At 37.5% G+C, this 19,736-nt stretch overlaps 2 protein-coding genes across 4 annotated transcripts in view; one reads left to right on the plus strand and one right to left on the minus strand.

Moving 5' to 3' along the window:
• Window positions 1-7,097, plus strand: part of DNAH7 (dynein axonemal heavy chain 7) — a 251,585-nt gene extending 244,488 nt beyond the window's left edge. Inside the window, exons 63-65 of the mRNA XM_043444898.1 lie at window positions 602-779; window positions 4,494-4,597; window positions 6,721-7,097. Coding sequence (XP_043300833.1) covers window positions 602-779; window positions 4,494-4,597; window positions 6,721-6,927 — 489 coding nt within the window. The 3' untranslated portion in view covers window positions 6,928-7,097. The remainder of the gene's footprint in view (window positions 1-601; window positions 780-4,493; window positions 4,598-6,720) is intronic.
• A 17-nt stretch (window positions 7,098-7,114) lies between these two features.
• SLC39A10 (solute carrier family 39 member 10) overlaps window positions 7,115-19,736 on the minus strand; it is a 143,258-nt gene continuing 130,636 nt past the window's right edge. For all 3 annotated transcript variants that reach the window (XM_043444901.1, XM_043444899.1, XM_043444900.1), the window contains 2 exons: window positions 15,086-15,276; window positions 7,115-9,894 (listed from right to left, as the gene is read on the minus strand). In XM_043444901.1, coding sequence (XP_043300836.1) covers window positions 9,736-9,894; window positions 15,086-15,276 — 350 coding nt within the window. In that variant the 3' untranslated portion in view covers window positions 7,115-9,735. The remainder of the gene's footprint in view (window positions 9,895-15,085; window positions 15,277-19,736) is intronic.

A 19,736-nucleotide genomic window follows, 5' to 3' on the forward strand; every position in this document is an offset into this window, starting at 1 on the left:
TAATTTCCCAGGTACTATATATAATGCATCAAAAATTGCCTGTGAGGACATTTCTCCAGGGGTGGACTGACTAAACTCCCCTTTTATAATACAGGCCTTCTGTAGTACTAGTGAAGTGAAGTCGCTCAGTCGTGTCCGACTCTTTGGGATCCCATGGACAGAAGCCTCCCAGGCTCCTCTGTCCATGGGATTCTCCAGGCAAGAACACTGGAGTGGGTTGCCATTTCCTTCTCCAGGGGATCTTCTGGACCCAGGGACTGAACTCATGTCTCTTACATCTCCTGCATTGGCAGGTGGATTCTCTACCACTAGCGCTGCCTGGGAAGCCCGAAACAGTCACTGGGCGTGTATAAAACAGGCATTTGTATCTGCATTCATATCGCTGCACAAGCTGGTGCAGTGGGTATGAAATTGACGCCAGAACACAATGTGCTGGCTGTTTTTCAAACTTTGAGAGTATGGCTTTTTATTCCTCCAAGTGTTAGCTTATTACTTTACTAGAGAATCACAGGGGGAGTGTTTGGGGCAAATTTTATTAAGCCATGTTGCATTCAGAGTTGAAAGGCTCTAGTGTCTGGACACTTGTGCTTTGACACCACAGCAATGGTACGAGGTCGGCCCTCCTCCAGTCTTCTGGCTTTCTGGCTTCTTCTTCACACAAGCCTTCCTGACTGGTGCCCAGCAAAACTATGCCAGGAAACACACCATCCCCATTGATCTTCTTGGGTTTGACTATGAAGTGATGGAAGACAAAGAGTACAAGCACGCTCCAGAGGATGGTGAGTAGCAGCAGTGGAATGAGTTGGCTTATATCTTGACACTGAACAAAAACATCACCTTCTTGCTCAATTTTCTCAGCTGTTCAAAAGGCAGAATGAGCAAGAGAGAGCAAGGATAAGAAAAAAATGGGGATGACATGAATCTGAATAGAGTATATGTCCCTTACATTGTTTTAGTCTTACACAACTTTGTAATTCTGAAGTTATTTCTAAAAAAATATGTTGACTAGAAAGTAATCAAATTACAATACATGGGATAATCAGCCACAATCTTTTTATGGCTTGTTGTTTTAATTGATGTGCAGTTGATTTCCCATGTTCTGTTCATTTCTGCTCTACAGCAGAATGATTCAGTTATACATATGTATATATAATACATATATATGTTTTATATACACCCACACACACATCCTTTTATATTCTTTTCCATTATGATTTATCACAGGATACTGAATACAGTTTTCTGTGCTAGGCAGTGGGATTTTGCAGTTTATACTTCCCGTATGTAATGGCTTACTTACACCTGCTAACCCCAAACGCCCATTCTACCCCTTCCCCAGCTCCTCCCCTTGGCAATCACAAGTCTGTTCTCTAGAAGTCTGTTTCTGTTTCATAGATAGGGTCATTAGTGTCATAGTTTTAGATTCCACATATAAGTGATATCATATGGTATTTGTCTTTCTGACTTCACTTAGTATGACAACTCCAGGTCCATTCTGTTGTTGTAAATGGCATTATTTCACTTTTAGTGGCTGAGTAATATTCCATTGTGTATATGTACCATGTCTTCTTCATTCATCGATGTATCGATGAACTTTTAGACTGCTTCCATGTCTTGGCTATTGTAGACAGTATTGAAGTGGACACTGGGGCATCATGTATCCTTTTAAACCATGTTCTTCTCCAGATATATGCCCAGGAGTGGGATTGTGGATCATATGGTAGCTCTATTTTTAGTTTTCATTACTCTGAGAGATGAATCAAAATAAGATATTGCTGCAATTTATGTACCTATGTTTTCTACATTCTACCTATGTTTTCGTCTAAGAGTATTTTAGTATTCATTATTACATTTACGTCTGTAATCCATTTTGAGTTTACTTTTGTGTATGGTGTTAGTGTTCTAATTCATTTTTTTTTAACATGTAGCAGTCCAGTTTTCCCAACACTATTTATTGAAGAGACTATCTTTTCTCCACTGTATAGTCTTGCCTCCTTTCTTGTAGATTAACTGACCATAGGTGCATGGGTTTATTTCTGGGCATTCTATCCTGTTCCACTGATCTATATTTCTATCTTTGTGCTAGTATCATATTGTTTGGCTGACTGTAGCTTTGTAATACAGTCTTAAGTCAGGGAGCATTGCTCTGGCTATTCGGGGTCTTTTGTGGGGTCTTGTGTATTTTGGGGCCATGAAAAAAGCTACTCACTCTTAAAATGACTTTAAAGTGGCCACAATGCCATTGTAAATCTATCTAGATTTAGTATCAGTCTACATGTATTTGCCTAAGATTTGTCTTAACTGAATCACTGTCTAGCACCCAGTTATTCAGATATCAATGGGAAAAACACTGCAAAGCAAGCAGGAGGCAGGAAGGAGTGAAGAAGGGCTGGGGATGCTGTCACCTCCACCCTGTGCCAACCACAACTCACAGAAGCAAAGTGACTCACAGACCACGCAAGTGAAAGTCACTCAGCGTGTCCAGCTCTCTGTGACCCCACGGACTATACAGTCCATGGAATTCTCCAGGCCAGAATACTGGAGTGGGTAGGCTTTCCCTTCTCCAGGGGATCTTCCCAACCCGGGGATCGAACCGGGGTCTCCTGCATTGCAGGCGGATTCTTTACCAGCTGAGCCATAAGGGAAGCCCAAGAAAACTGGAGTGGTAGCCCATCCCTCCTCCAGCAGATCTTCCCAACCCAGGAATCGAACCGGGGTCTCCTGCATTGCAGGCAGATTCTTTACCAACAGAGCTCTCAGGGAAGCCCCACAGACCAGGAAGGGCTGTTACAACAGGACCCAGTTAGTATCTCCTGTCATTTTGTTTTGTGTTTTCCATATGGCCCATGAGAGACAACAATTTATTTGTCCCCATCACATTTCTTATAAAATTGTTGTTAGGTTGGAGGGAACTTTTATCCCCATTGCCACTGTTCTTAAGGGGTTAAGATGAATTCTTCTCTTTACTCCCTCTGACATAATCTTTCTTTTCCAAGTAAGGAACAGATCACCCATTAGTTAAAGCCAGACGTTTACTGGGCTCTGCTTACCAGTCCGCAAGGTCAGTGTATGAAAAGCTCTCTGGGACCTGACTGCCGTCTCCTCGACTTTCTCTGTTCCCATCTATTATTGTGATCGGCCTGCAGACTTAGGTCTGGCTGGAGACGTGGGCATGCAGGATGTGCTTGCAGATCTCTCTGGCCCCCTCAGGCAGGGCCACCCCTGACCTGGCTCCAGGCTCAAGATGCGTTTTGCAATTCAGTTTTACTAGAGTTATTCTTGGGAAGTTATTGGACGAGTGCTTTGCCAGCACATAAAATTGACCTTTTATTCCAGCTATTCTTTCCATCAGTTAAAACCTAGAGAGAACAGAGGGTAAGTCTTCCCCTCAACATCCATCAGTGGGCTATCCACATGTGGCCTTTTAAATTTATAACTAAAATAAAATTTAAATCTCTTGGTCCCACTAGCCATGTTTTACATGTTTTAATAGCCAATCATATTGGAAAACACAGATATAAAATATTTCCATCACTGGAGAAAGTCCTATTGGACAGCACTGCCCAAGTGGATTTTCATATCCTATTTTCACAAACTGCTTTCATCAGTATAGCTGATTTGATTCTAATTGTACAAGGTAGACAAAAACAGGCATTCAGTTCAGTCGCTCAGTCATGTTCGACTCTGCGACCTGATAGACTGCAGCACACCATGCATTATTGTCTTACAAATACCTTCCAATTGTTCTCTGGATAAAAAAACAGATATAGAGTTAAATGAATTGTTCAAGATCACACCGCACATTAGGAACTCTTCACCTATGTCTTTCTAAGTTCTTCATTGCCTCCCTTCATATCTGTGCAACAAATTACAATGAATATTTTTGTGTGCAGATACCCATATTCAATTCATGAAGCTTTGCACAAGTGGATAGCCAGGGATGTGATCCAGGTTTCATGAACTCCTTAATTCATGGTCTTCAGTTGATCGTGTATGACATTGCCTTCTGCATTCTCATACAGACTGAGGTGCAGCCTTGGAGTGAGATTCTAAAAGGGGAGGAGAAATTTAACTCTCGGGACATATGACATCAGCAGAAGGGTGTTTTGCTCCCATGCTGCCTGGAAGCCACTGGGTCCCTACATGACAGTAAGAACTTCTGTAGATTTTGTGGACTCTTGACATTATAGTCATTGGTCAATTAAAATAGAAACCAATGTTTTCCCAAACAGAGAACTTCATGTAAACTAATTTAAAATTCCTCTCCTCTTTTTGTCTCCCACATCAAGTTTTACTAGGCAAAGTATAGCTATTCTTAAATTAAGAATATCAACACAAACTCAGAACACTGGCTTTGTTTTAGAGCAGATCTTCGTTTGCTGACCTAGTATTGCTTGCACAGTATTCACCTGTAGGGATTTCAGCTTCACAACTCAATCTCAGTCTGAATGCATATGCAAAGTGCTGTATTAACCTGCTTCTTTTATATTTAGGTGTTTTCATTCACGGACTATTTCTGGACGGAGCTTCTTGGAATAGAAAGATCAAGAAACTTGCAGAATCACATCCCAAAATTCTCTATGATACAGTGCCTGTGGTTAGTATTTTCTAATGATATATATGTGGGGGGCTATTTTATACACATACATACACATATGCAATTTATTATTTACAGTAGTTATGTTTTATAAACTTGCTACCAACATTAGTGAATACTGAACTCCTAGGCAAAATATAAGGTTAAGTTTCTGTAATCAGGTGGCCACATTTTTGTTAACTGATCAATATATAACTTTCTTCTATTTGTGCTTCTGTTTAAAGATACCTTATTTAATATACACTGTTGATCCATTAACATTGAACTCATGGACTATAACTCATTCCTAAACAGTATTTATAAGGCATATCGCTAGACAACACCTCAGCCCTACACTTAGGGGCCTTTTTAAACAGAAAAGTCATCAACCAAAAAACAAAATGCAAAAAGCTCAGCATCGACAGGAGACTTGTTCATATTCTAGCTGTGAGAGTTGAAACCAGGCGGCAGAATGTCACCAGGTTCAGCTTCAGCTGGGAACATGCCTGCTGGTGACTTAGCTTTTGCTGCTCTGGATGCTTGCGAATGAGCATGAAAGCACAGAATACCGATCCTAGGATTAGGACTAAATCTCAGTGATAGGCAGATTCGCAAATATGGAATCCAGGAATAATGAGGACTGACTGTACACATGTGTCTACATCCACACACAGGTTTATGATTTCTCTTACATATACATTGACCTAAAAATGTGAAACTTGCAGGTTAAAAGATAATTATATGAAAACCATCCATTTAAAAAAATTGTCTTCTAGGCACCAGTCTTTAGCATGGGCATACTAAGCTACATAAATACTAAGTTTCCAGCTGTTACTGCATTATGAGAAGATGGCTAGAGAGATTTTCACATAATCTGAAGGGTCAGTCTGGGATAGTGATAAAATATAGGCTGAATTTTACATGAACTTACATGAATTCTGTTTGTGGGACACTGGGAGCCACTCAAAGACAGGCAGTAATCCTTCAGAGCAATTCTAGCAGGTACAGAGAGGGACCAGCTGACCGCCGATTGCAAGAAACCTGCCATATACACCAAGATACTGTGGGAAGATAAAGTTTCAAATATGAGACCCAAACTCAAAGTCACAAGGGCAAAACGTCTGCAATTTCAGGAGTTGATCTGGATCAATTTTTTTCTTTCATATAGAAACTCAAGTGTCTGGTCAATGGGATTTTAAGTAGGTAATCTTCTGAAAAGTCACTAGTAAAAAATCTTCCATTAAAAAAATCCACTTAGTTGAAACAAACCATGTCCAACTTGGGTGTTAAGTCCTTGTATGTAACAGTAGCTGAAGAACAGCTTTAGAGATCTCCACAATTGTGTGGGAGAGAGACTAGCACCCCTATTAGTGCCTTCATACAGTTTGTACTTAAACCTGAAAAACAAAAACAAAACAAAAAAAGGGAACTCCAAACAGTGGGGATGTCAAGAATTGCCATTACTACCGGACAAAGGTATTCAAGTTCTAAAAATGAAACACTGTTTCCCCTTTCTGATCATAGTTTGTTCTTTACTCTTATATCCAGAGATTAACTTGCTCTAAAATTTTACTGAGATTGGTGAGGTTCAACTATGCTTAATATTCTAGGAACCTGACTAATGACTCTTTAAGAATAATCTTAAGAGTTGTATTGCAGTTATAAAGGCAACTATGTTTTAAACAGCACAAAACAGTCACCTGACATGGGGGAGGTGATCTAGTTCAACAGTCACTGATAAAAATCCTTTCAGAATATTTTGGGATTGGCTTTTAATAAAGCAACATAATTTTGAGTATCAGTGGTAGCAGCTCTCACCTTTGAAAAGTATATCTGATTTTATTATTAGTATTAGTGAGCACCAAAAGTCATCCTCAGGTAGGTGTGGTATGGAGATGATGAATAGATGGGTAGTAAGCTTTTTCAGAGGAGATGTCTATTTTTTTCTCATTTAGCTTCTAAACTGGTTCTGAAGATAATTCTGAGAGCTCTAAATGTTTTGAGCAATGGCAGCACTGCTGACAAAAATAAACTCAATTTATCCACAGAAATTTGCAGACATAACTAACCTTATGCCAAACAGGTTCAAATATATGTAAATATAACAAACAGCCGTGACTTAAATTTTGTCTACTTCCTTCTAGATGTGGCTAAAGCCCTGTAAGAGAACAGATATACCAGAACGACCAAGTTACACTGCCCCATTGTATAAGACAAGTGAGCGCAGAGGAACGCTGTCGACCACTGGCCATTCTACGAATTTTGTGATTGCCATGATTCTTCCCTCTGACCAGCCCAAGGAGCACTGGATTGGACGGGGGGTAGCACTGCTGTGTCAACTTAATTCATAATTAGAAGGTGTCACTTCCCTGTTTTCGTATTCTTTGTTAGATGAGTCAGTAGAAAATATATTTTACTTTTTAAAGAAGTTATTTGGTTTAAATCAATTTGACTAAAGTTACACTTAGTATTTAAAATGACTCATACTTCATAGTTAGGAACTGTTCTAACAAAGACTAAATAAGACACACTGGTATATTTGCTCTTTTTGAATAACTTTATTTTGGGAGTGTTCCATAAGCATTAGGAACATACATAAAATGACACACCACTGTTGACAATGAAAAAACAGCATTTGATCATTTCCAGCTTTATAAATTTTTAAAAAATGATTCAGTTACAACAACAAAAAAAAGTTAAGATATTTTAGCAAGTATCACCTTGCAGGACCATAATCACATTTAAGCCACTGACTTACTGTTAATGGAAAAAATTCACACTGCATCTAGTTACTATAGTATTTCTAAGCATAATCACAGCTGATTGAATGCAATGTGATATACACCAAAATTCATATGAATGTCACATAGTGACAGCATTGTCCAAGTAACATTAATGACCTCCAACAAACACATGTTAAATTAGACTGGTCAAGCTAAATGGAATGTTGGAGCCAAACAGAAATGTAGTGGAATTCAGATTGTCTAGTAAGACTTGAAATTATACATTAGGATGATGTAAAAACTAAATACTGGTGGAACCCCAAGAAAAATACTAGCAGCAACTGTTACAGCCCTCTTAAAAGTTAAAAAAAAAATCTAGCAAATAAAGATACTACCATTTTTGAGAGAATATAAAACTTTATATACTTCAGCATAACCTATTTGCTTTAAATCAGGCATTTATTTTTAAGACTGGGAGTATATTCCAGCTGTTGCTTTTCATAAAAGTTTTAATATTAAGCAGATTTAATGCTGGAATGCAGAATCCTCCTTGGACATAAAGACCCCAAAATGAATTATAAATATACCTTGGTTCAGAAAGCAAGATATCTGAATCATGTGAAGTTGGCAGTACTAAATAAAATACCAGCACCTTTTAGCCAGGTTGCTTGAAGGGTCAAGCAATGAGATGAGGACTGTCCCAATTCAGTGCCCAATGCTGAAAGTAATCTATGTATAAAACTCCTACTTGTTACAGGAAGCCATGAAGAAAGCAAGAAATGATTTTTCAAATTCAAGCATAAATGAAGGAACTAACACCTAATGAACCCCCTGCTCACACCACACAGGAGAAGCACTGGCAATTCCCTTAATACCTGGATGCATGTGCTGCCCTCAGTTCTGTTTTAAAGTTCATGGAGTAAGAGAAGAGGAACTGGGGAAGGGAGGAGGACCGACTGAAAACATTTTAAATGGAATGGAACGCGTTTGGCTCTTAAGTTTCTGAACAATAAGATTTTTAAAGCCGCTACACAGGTAGCCAAGCAGATCAAAACAAAGCTGCCCGCAGATAGTTCACACACAGTTTACCTGGCATAAATGCAGAGCATGTGGCACAAGATGTAAACAGAAAAGCAACATGCATGTGGTTAGTACTACAACTGATTAGGCCAAAATTCAGGGTAAATGTGGCTTGCACTTCTCACAAATCGTTCACCATTCATGGCAGGAGAACAGGGCACCTAAAAAAGAGACTACTCCCTACCAGGCACGAAAAGCACATGTTGGCACAAAATAAGTGATTTCAGCCGAGCTACGTAACTGCATCTTCCAAGTCACCGGGTACCACGATGGCCAGGGCATCAGTGGAGGCCACCCTCAGAACCGTTCCTACACCCCGCGTGCAGACTGGCCGCGGTGAACCGCGGCCTCACAGCCTCACTGCCAGCCAAGCGCGTGCTCTAGGTTCCAGGGCCAAACTGGCAGAGCGCTGTGTACAGTTAAAATGTAAACTTCCCAAATAACTCATTATTTCTGTTCAAGTAGGGTGTCTGAATATTTAGACCATGTTTGGGTTCTTCATTTTGCTGATATTTTCTAACGGGTTACAATTTTAAGGAAAAAAAAAAATTTTTTTTTACCACATGCTCCAAGCCCCTTACCCTCACCAAAAAACCTGAAACAAAAATAAAAGTTAAAAAAAGCCCAAACACCAAGTATAATATTAATACAAAGAACCATTATGAATCTTTCATTAAACTGAAGCTCACACACATGTACAGTCACAAATTTCAGTAGTTTAGGCTGCAAGTTTAAACCCTATGCAAATATATACAAAAATAGTAACTCTAGATTCAAAGAATAAGGGCCTTTTTCCCAATGCTAAATCCATACTCTCATGCAGCCTGAGCTTTCCCCTAGTGCTACAGTCCTATTTTATGTAGCTTCAAAGCTGTATCATGTTGATCCCTATTTCCATATGGAGCTGAATTAAGGGACACTACAATTCACTTTTAGCACAAAGAAAAGTCTGCCCGAAGTCCATCTGAAATATTTTTAAAAGTTTAAGTGATTTTTTTCTTTTTGGTTCAATTTCTATTTCTGCATAGCCACAGAAGTTTCTACTAATAGAGACTACTTTAGTGTTTTTTTTATATGATTATTTCTTTATAAAAAGTCTTAATCAAACCTATGCCAACACTGGTCCATGGAGTCCCACTTCCTCCTTTCTTTATCACAAGTTTTATATTTGTAAAAGACCCCTTCACGCAGGGAAGACAGCACTGAGCACTGATCTTTGTGGTTTGGCTCAAATCTATGAACTTGTAAGGAGTGCAAGCCACCGGCTTTTCTTTGAGCGACGTGCTTACAGTACAAGGAACAGACGCAAAGCTGCATGGTGACATTCTCGGAGTCAGCAGGGACTGCCGGGCGGGGTCAGAACTGGAGGTCGAACACAATTTTGTCTTCGTAGAGGGCGATCACCAGCATGATGGCGAATCCGGACAGCAGCCCCAGGTTCTGAAGGACGAACTGCCCCACGGGGCAGAAGCCGTGCTCCTCGTTGTCGCCGTCGCCGTGAAGCATTTCTGGGAGCTGAAACATGTCGTTCAAATGTCTCAAAACAATCATGTATAATCTCATTTTTTAAAACATTTTCCTGCTTAAGAAAGTTAGTGACTAAAGCACAACTACTAATAATTTTGAACATGGTGCTAACCATATTTGAGTCAAACACTTAGAAGTTTTATGCTCTAGCTATGTACTAAAGAAACACTAAATCTGCGCCCTCCTCACCTCCCAACGGAACACATCATTTATGTATTAGTTACTTTTTTAAAGTTTTGCTGTCTACCAACATTTCTGCTAAAGTATAAAACTTTAGCAGTTTTGCCAGTGAAACTCAGGAAAGAATACCACAATTCCCATACTTACTGATATATCTTAAGCTCACTGAGAAAGTAAGATTCCTTTGGGAGATATTTCATTCAAAACTATCATTTAGTCACCCTTTTCCATCTAAATTCTCATTCCCAACTGCACATTTCATCAAGGATACACAGTAACAAGACAATTGCAAAATTGATACCTCTATGCTTTTAAAAGCCATTATTTTTTTTCCAATAACAGACAGAAATAGTGTCTCAAGACTGTGCAGCAGACCTACTACCAAGTCACCCATGCTATCTTCACAATGTATTCTATTCTCTTAACAGTGATAACATTTTTAAAATTTGAAAGTCTCCAATATCTTTCTTTAAAGGCACAGTGCACTGAAAAGTATAGTTCCGCTTCTAAAGCACAAGCATATACCGCATTTAAAAATAATCCATAGAAAAGTAAAAAACTAAAATCTTTAATGTGTCTAAGTAAAATGGATTTGCTGAAGAATGAATGTATGTGCATTATTATAAGCATACATTCTTCCCACCCAAACATAACCAAAATTAAAAAAGAACTATTTCTGATTTTCATATTCATTTTTCTGTTTGTTGTTTGTTTTTCAACTTTGCAGTGAATATCTACAGGACACTGATATGCTACTCTATTTGACACTAAGCTTTTACTCCAAACAGTATCTTGGTACTTTGGGGTTTAGGGAGGAGAAATGCAGTGTTAAGTATATAATGTCTACAAGGAAGAAATATCATCATTCATTATTAAATAATGAGTAAAATTAGCCCAATTACCATGCTCTGACAGTGCTACAGTATATTTAACAATCTCCTGAGAGTGCTATTTAAGAACTGCGTCACGCTGGCCATCTATTCTGTTCATAGAAGTCTGCAGTGGTGTATGCTAATGGAGGTTACTGTTCTTACCCAGCAGAATTGAGTAGAGACCATTATAAATGCCAAAGGTGAATAACTGTGACAGAGACTATATGGTCCACAAAGTTTAAATATTTATTATTGTTTCTTTTACAGAAAGTTTGCTAACCCCTGGATTAAGACTAAAACTGGCAGGTTCCAACCTATGATTTTAGAAAGAAGACTACTTTTATTGTTACAAAAATTTTTTTCCCAATATTTTATGATTACAAAAACTTTAACTTTCCCTAGTATTTAAGCATAAACAATGTACATCTCACAAAAATATTCCCTCTAGACATGTGTACATACCAACAAGAAGAGGCACCATAGTGCCTTCCTTGCACTCAATTCTGTCCTGAGTGCTGACACCAATACTGTCTGTCATAACCACAGTTAAGAGCCAGCCAGTACCTACCTGTATGACCACAGGTGTTAACATGCAACAGTGATTGTTGATAAACAGGTGCTATTCAAAGCTCCCAAAAAACCAGAAACTTCCAACTTGGTATCTATCTGAAACTAAAACTTCTGGTACTGATGCTATCTTACTTAATGACTATATAAGTCAATATAAACTTCCTCCTTTTAGCTAAAGTGGTCTTTATAAAACAAAAATGAGATAATGTCTGTCATTGTTGCTTAAACCTTTTAATGGTCTCCGCAAATTGTGTGACTCATGATCTGATCACCATCTACCTAATTAATGACACTGTAGATATGTTACCTAATGTATTTCCTAAATGAGTCCTAAAATATATGTGGATAGTTTGTCCCTGTCTTTTAGAACACTTAGGTGTTTTCAACTGAGATATTATAATTACTCTGCAAAAAGCATTTTCATATGATTTCATTTTTATTTGCTTGCTTTATTAGCAATAATCATTTTGTTTCCTCGGGAGATACTCCCAGGAGTAGACTGACAGGTAAAAAAAGGAATGATGTTATTTCTTACATGCCCTTTCCTCTTGATTCTGATAAACTCTTCTATCTTCTTTAATACTTAGCTCAAATTTCCTATTCCAGAAAAACTTGCCTAATTTTATTTCCAAATTTTTTAGCTAGCCTCTAATTCCACAAACATGGTACATCACTCTACCGTAACATGTATCCAAAGGATTGTAATTGATGGCTACTTTTCTTCTTCATTAGACTATTAATTCCTTACTATAATGACACTCTTGTTCTTTTTACAAGTTTAGCCCTCTAGTATAAAAATTAGCTCATTCACTCTTCATTCAATTAATTATGAACTACTTCTCCAGCAGTAATTGAAATATTATAAAAATGCCTGCCTTCCAAGAACTGATTGCCTAATGGGGCACAAAATGAACTCAATAAATAAATAAAATGTTTAGCATGTTATTAGTAAATTAAGTACAAGTGCAAACGAGAAAAAGTAAAGTAGGAATACAAGATTCAATGTTGGTGTGGAGACTGTAGTTTTAGACAGGGTGCCTCAAGAAGTAAGGGAGCTGGCCGGGAGAATGTCTTAGGAAAATATTCCACAGGAGTGATCAGCGAGAGCCAGGACGCTGAGGCAGTGTGCCTCCTGGGGGAGCAGAAGTGAGGTAAGGCCAGGAAAATCAGGGATGGAAAAGGAGAAGAAACAGGAGGATAAAAAACCTTGAAGATCAAAACAAGAACTCTGTGCTTCTGCTTTAAATGAGACAGATAACCACTGAAGGGTTCGAAGCTCACAAGTGATATGATCTAATCTAATCTTACAAAAATCACTTAAAAAAAAAAATCACCCAAGGTGTGGTGATAGATATAGAGTGTGGAGGCTAGGACAAGGGCAAAAAAGCAGGGAGAACAGTTAGAGAGAGATGATGGTGCCTGGAATGAGGGCGGAGTGTAGGTGATGAGGAGATGGAGCCCCAGTCGATGTGGGAGGGGCAGAAAGAAGAGTCAAAGAGTGACACTCAAGGTTTTGATCTGAGAAAGAATAAAGAAGAAGAATAAAGTTATTGTTAATAGATGGAGGATTAAAAAAAAACAGATGGAGGATTCTAAAGGAAATGCTGGTGTAAGGAGTAGGATTGGCAAATATCAAGAGCTGGTTTCTGAATATATTAAGTTTATAACACCTTTTAGATATTCAGGTAAGCTGGTAGATAACGCTAATCTGGAATTAACGAAATGGCCTGGGCTAAAGATGTAAAGAAAGTGAAAGTGTTAGTCACTCATGTCCAACTCTTTGTGATCCCATGAACTGTAGCCCACCAGACTTCTCTGTCCATGGCATTCTCCAGGCAAGAATACTGGAGTGGGTAGCCATTCCCTTCCCCAGGGGATCTTCCCAACTCAGGGATCAAAGCTGGGTCTCCTGCACTGCAGGCCTATTCTTGACCGTCTGAGCCACCAGGGAAGCACAAAAAGTGATGTGATACACCCTCACTGTGTGTGTGCCCGGCCGCTCAGTCGTGCCTGACTCTGCGACCCGATAGGCTAGCAGGCTCCTGGGTCCACAGGGTTTTCCAGGCAAGGATATTGGAGAGGGTTGCAAAGTTAGGAATTATCAGCCAATAAATACTTAAAGCCATGAGACCAGGTAAGATTACTGAGAGGACTTTCATCAACATTCAGAGGTCAGGGAAGAGAAAAAAATCCAGCAAAAGACTAAGAAGAGGCCAGAAACGTGGGGATTCAGGGAGTGGTGGTGTGACAGAAGCCAACGGCCAGGACGTCTTCCAGAGAGAAGAGAGTGACCGACAGCCAAGTGCTGCTGCAGGGGAAAGTGAGATGCAGACAAACAGGGGCAGTCACCAGTGGGTGTAGCAACGTGGTGGTGAATGGCAGATCTGAGAAAGTACCCTGGCAGAGCAGTCGGGAGGAAACCTGATGAGCCAGACTCATGAGGGAAGAGAATTAAAAAACAAGAATGGGTAATTGCTGTAACCGGGAAGGAGCATAACAAATAGGGCAGCAGCTAAAACTGAAACTGGAATTTAAAAAGATCCTCTCCCACCCTACCTTTTTAAGGTAGGAAAAAGGGAGAAATGTAAGGGGGTTGGGTGAGACACGGGATAGATTAGATCTAGAGAGCAGTTTGAAGGAGCTGGATCTTGCTAGGAACACAGACGTTTTTTCCTAGGCACAGGGACAAAGGCAAACAGGCGCCGACCCAGGGAAACGAGCAGGATTGGTGACAGGAACTAGTGGGGAGTTATCTCGGCGGCTTCAGTGTTCTCCATGGGTCAGGAGGTGAGGTCATCAGCTACACAAGAGGACAGCAAGTGAGGCTGACGGAGAGAGGGGGTAAATGGCTGCTTCTGGATATAAAGTAAAAAGTATTTTTTCTGACTGTCCAAACTTGCTATAATAAATATTCTGTAATTAAAAATTCAGGTTATATAACTGAAACAAGACTATTTAAGAGTCTACTAGGAAGAAAAGTGAACAGTTATCTAGTTAAAAGCAGAAAGTAACCAAATTATTACTTCTGCAAACACACTGCCTAACATATTTAGGATATAAAAGTAAAATTAAAATTTAACTAATTAGTGTTACAGATTTATTAACTTTAAACTGAAGCTAGAAATAACGGCAATAACATAAACCCCTTGGAATATAAACCATTTTCTGCAGAAGGCTGGAGAAATATAGTACTTCCTTCATATTTGCTATTAAGCAAGCTCAAAGAATTATTTTGTTAACCATAAAAAAACACTTCCACCCCAATATTACAAAACCTTCAAAGTAGTATAGTAATTTTGTATACCTTTAAATATTATTGATGGTTACTTTGAGTAGTAATATTATTTATCAAAAATTTTCAAGATAACTGGTTGCCAAAGAAGGAATCCTCCTACTTAAATGTCCTTTCTTAACAGATTATTTAAGGTATCACATGTCTTTAAAATGGGTTGTGCTTATTAGTCTTTCAAACTACATCCAAAGAGTTCTTCCATTTTTGGAAGTTCATTCTGTTTACAGGTTTAGTATGAGAACAAACATAAAATAAGCCGTCTTACCATATCCACCAAGGCCACGTAGAGGAACATGCCCGCAGTGATCGCAAAGATCCAAAGTGTGATGTTGTTGGCATACTGACCAACAGCCGTGCCTATGAGCATGCCTATGTAAGCCATCATGGCAGAGAGGAGGTTGTATACAATTGCTTGCTTTACAGTCATGCCCGCTTTAAGAAGAACTGCAAAATCACCTGCAGTTAAGACATAATGTAAGTTTTAAAACCACAGGATTTTAAAACCACAGGAAAACACCAACAAAAAAAGTTAAGAATGACATAAAAAGATATACCTTTATAACTGAAATTTTATAATGAAATTTTATTTTACTTATTAAACCTTAATACATGCAAAACTTTGGGTGAATCTCAAAGGCATCATGCTGGAAAAGAGTCTGGAAGGTTATATATGATTCCATTATATGATATTCTCAAACAGATAAAACGATAGTGATGAAGAGCACTTGGGGTCACCAAGGGGCCAGGATAGAAAAGGGATGTGACTACAGAGGGACAGCATGAACGGGCTTGTTGAGATGATGGAACTGTCATCCTTGATGGTGGTAGTGGGGACACAAATCTATATACACGTTAAAATTCAAAGAACTGTACATCAAAAAGCAAGGTCAGTGTTACTTGATAACTGCAATGAAAATTTTACAGAACACCAAAAAGACGTAAGAAAAAAGAACTTCACCAGAGCACTTTTTGTGAGCAACAAATAAAGCTCTCTACTTTGATCTCTGCCCTTTCTAAGGGAAATGGGCTAAGTAAGAACAGAGGTAAGTGTGTTGTATGCAGTTTACATTTATGTTTTCTTTATTCCAAAACAAAAGTTAAATCTTAATTCTGAAAATCCTAAAAATGTAAAAAGAATAAAGAGACTTTTCTCACTCATCTGTCTAAAGCTGGTAAATAAAGGATTAAATATTGATCAGAGAGAGATTACTAGAAGGGCAAAATGTTGCTAGAACTAACAGTCTTGAAGCTAAAGGGTCAAAAGCAATAGTTTCATTAATTATAACTTTTTTTTGGTTTTAGCTACTAAATGTACAAACATCCAGTCAATTACTGAATGTTCAGTAGATACAAGTTACTATACAGAATACTGAGGACTGTTTCTTTCCCATGAGAAGGTATGACTAAATGCACATGATCGGGGGGGGGGGGGGGGGGGGGGGGGTGTGTGTGTGTGTTTTTAAAGTTATGATAACATGATTCTCATTTATAATAGATAAGTAGAAGTTAACAACAAAGAAGTTAGTGCAAGGCATTATTTTCCATGTTCTAATGAAATGCTATAAACTACATCCTGCAACATTACTGGGAAAGAGAATACAATCAAGGAGATTATCTACCAATGGCTTCTAAACTGCCATTCTGCAGTTTCCACCTAAGATTACTATACATCCTGTATCTTCTCTCTTTCATCCTAAATACTTAATTCTCCTGCTGAGACTTGGATTCCATGTCAGTTTTTATCTCTTCTCTAGAGTTTTAAGTTCCTCTGGCCTTTCTTCCTCAGCTTCCTCTAAGGAAAGAGTTCCCTAACTTCTTCCACTACAAAGTTCCTCACCATACTTTGAATAATTCACCCATCTATTGTGTTAAAGGGATAATTTCATTTAGCAGGGTTTAGGTAATATAAAATGAGACTACAGAAGTGACTTTTAGGTTATAAAATACAGTGTTTCCTTTTATAATTTCAAATAGAATTTTTAAAGGAGCATTATTGAATACTGACTGAACCAAAGTATCCTGAGTACAAACATCAATTCTGATGCCTTCCTGATATTACTGGGTGGGAAGATGATTACTTTCATCCCTGAATAACCACCAAACAGCATGAATTAACCAGACAAGATTCCAGATGAGATATTTAGTTAATACTTTTTAAAATTAAGGTATAACTTACATATACAATCCTCCCCTTTTTTGATGTTGAGCTTTGACAAATGTATATATTTTTTAAAAAGTATATGTACTATGTAAACAAACTATCAGACTCTGTTTCTTTACCTGCCCAAACCCCAAAATTTCCTTAGGGCCCTCACTTCTAGTGATCTGCTTTCTGTCCCTACAGTTTTGCCTTCCCCAGAACATTACATAAATTATGCAGTCCTTTGAGTCTGGATTTTTTTTTCTCACTTGGCATGATGTAAGATTCATCCATGTTACAATTTATATCAGAAAATCATGGCTTTTTACCACTAAGTAATATTGCATAGATGAACAATAGCTTATTTATCCCTTCAGTAGCTTAAGGACATTTAGGTTATTTCAAATTTTTGATAATTATGAATAAAGCCACTATACACATTCATAAATAGATTTTTGTATTAACAAAAATTTTTGTCTCCTGTATGTATAGATACCTAGAAGTGGGATTTCTGGCAGCAATTTATGGAAGTTCTGGTTGCTCCTGATCCTTTCCAGCCCACAGTGACAAATCCAGTATTGAATTCTCATGTGTTTATCTGTTATTTGCATAACTTCTTTAGTGAAATGCCTGTTCAAGTATTTTACCCATTTTAAAAAAATTGTTGAATTGTTAGTTTTCTTATTACTGAGTTGAGAGGTCTTTAAACATCCCAAAAGATTTTGGTCAGACATATATTTTCCAAATACTCATTCCTAGTCTTTGGCTTGTCTCTTCATTCTCTTTAAGTGTCTCTGTGTAGAGTTTTTACTTTTTAGGAAGCCTACTTTATTACTTTTTTCCTTAGTAGAGCATGCTTTTGGTGTTGTATATAAGAACTTGCTTAATCCAAAATACACAAGATTTTCTGTGTTTTCTTCTAAAATTCCTTTATATTTAAAATTTTTTCATTTAGATCAGTGATTCATTTCTAATTTTTGTCTATGGTAGGAGGACTTTTTTTTTGCAAGTACATATCCAATTATTGCAGAAACATTTGTTGGACAAACTATTCATTCTACATGGGATTGCCTTTGCATTTTTGTTGCAAATAAGCTGCTATATGTGTGCAGATTCTATACCTTGTTCCACTGATTTATGTACCTATTTTTTAACCAGTACAAATTGTTTTGATTATTGTGGATTTACAATAAGTCTTAAATTTAACCTTGGTTTACTTTTAAAAATTCTTCTGGCCATTCCTTTCCCTTTCCATAAAAGTCTTCGGAAAAAATTCATTTATCTCCAAAATAGTCTATTGAGATTTCAGTTGGGAATGTACTGAATCTATAGGGAGAATTAGTATCTTAGAAATGCTAAGTCTTTTGGTCCATAAACTTACAACAGATCTTCATTTAAGTTTCCTCTGATTTCTTTTGTTGGCAAATTGTAGTTTTCAGCATACAGATTCTATTGTATATTTTGTTAGATTTAACCAAAGTATTTTGTATTTTTTGGTGTTACTGTGAAATTACTTTTTAAAAATTTTAATTTCTAATTGCTCAATGCTAGTATATAGCAGTATAAATGACTTTTATATGATATTCTTATATCATGATGAGTCATTTAAGAATCTATCTTTGTCCTACTCTTATCTCAGGTTATAATTTCCTCAAAGTTATCTGCATATTTTTCTACCCTTCTCTTCTCAGTAAGAACCTATATAAACATTTAAAAAATAAATCAAAGGGATCCTCAGCTGGAATTTACAGTGAATAAGCAAATCTATTCATCTTTTGACAAATCAATCTTCTTTCCTTTCTGCTGACAATGGATATCATTAGCACAAAGAATGAGGTGTGCCTACCAAAGCTGTTCTATTAATGCAATCCAATGTTATAATTATGTTAATAGCTGCTAATATGAAATCTTTGCTTTCTTTTTTTAAAAGTATATACTGTAAGATTCTTTTTGTCTTAACTAATGCATGTATATACATGTATAAATCGAAAGAGTGAATGTTCAATTTTCCCTGGACAATTTAGCACATTATGAGTATCTTATTTTGAACTTATTTAATTCTTAATACTCGTGAGAGGGAAGGAAAAAATGTACAGCATTATAGACAGCCTCTCTAAGCTGAGTCTTAACACATTATTGACCAGGGATTTTTTAAAAAACTAATGCCTGTGGCATTAATATATCTCTGGTCAATAATGTGTTAATAACACAGCCACATTTATTTATCAAAATGTTATTTCCTTAAGTTAAAACATTACTCAATGTCAAGAAAAGAGTTTGGATCATCTACCTTTTTGGATTATCCTCAACCTCACTTCCCCTTTATACATTCTTATATAGGTTTTCTTATAAATTATTTTTCAAATGTTTCAAATATAGCTCCTTATTGAAAGGGTAGAAAAAAGTGGAAAGAATGCAGAAGAATAATATTGCAACTTACTTAACTTTAGCTACACAAGTTTGGCAAAAACAGCAGGAAGAGTAATAAACCAGGTAATCTCATATCTGTTACCCTGTACCACAGCAAACATGAAATGAGAATCTAGGTCTTCTGTTTCCTCTGATGGCTTCCATTTCTGCACACCTCTTACAGGGGACTGCCCTGTATTATTCTAAGGTTTAAAAGTATATGTTTTTTCATATCACATTCCCAAACACACAAAAACCCTACCTGGAACACAATTAGAGAAACAGAAATCTGTTCAGAAGAGGAACATCAAAATTTGGAATTACTAAGTGAACTGAGGATCAGTCTCCAAGGTACTAGAATGTAAGT

The sequence above is a fragment of the Cervus canadensis genome, chromosome 24, assembly GCF_019320065.1.
Source record: "Cervus canadensis isolate Bull #8, Minnesota chromosome 24, ASM1932006v1, whole genome shotgun sequence".
NCBI classification, from domain to species: Eukaryota; Metazoa; Chordata; class Mammalia; order Artiodactyla; family Cervidae; genus Cervus; species Cervus canadensis.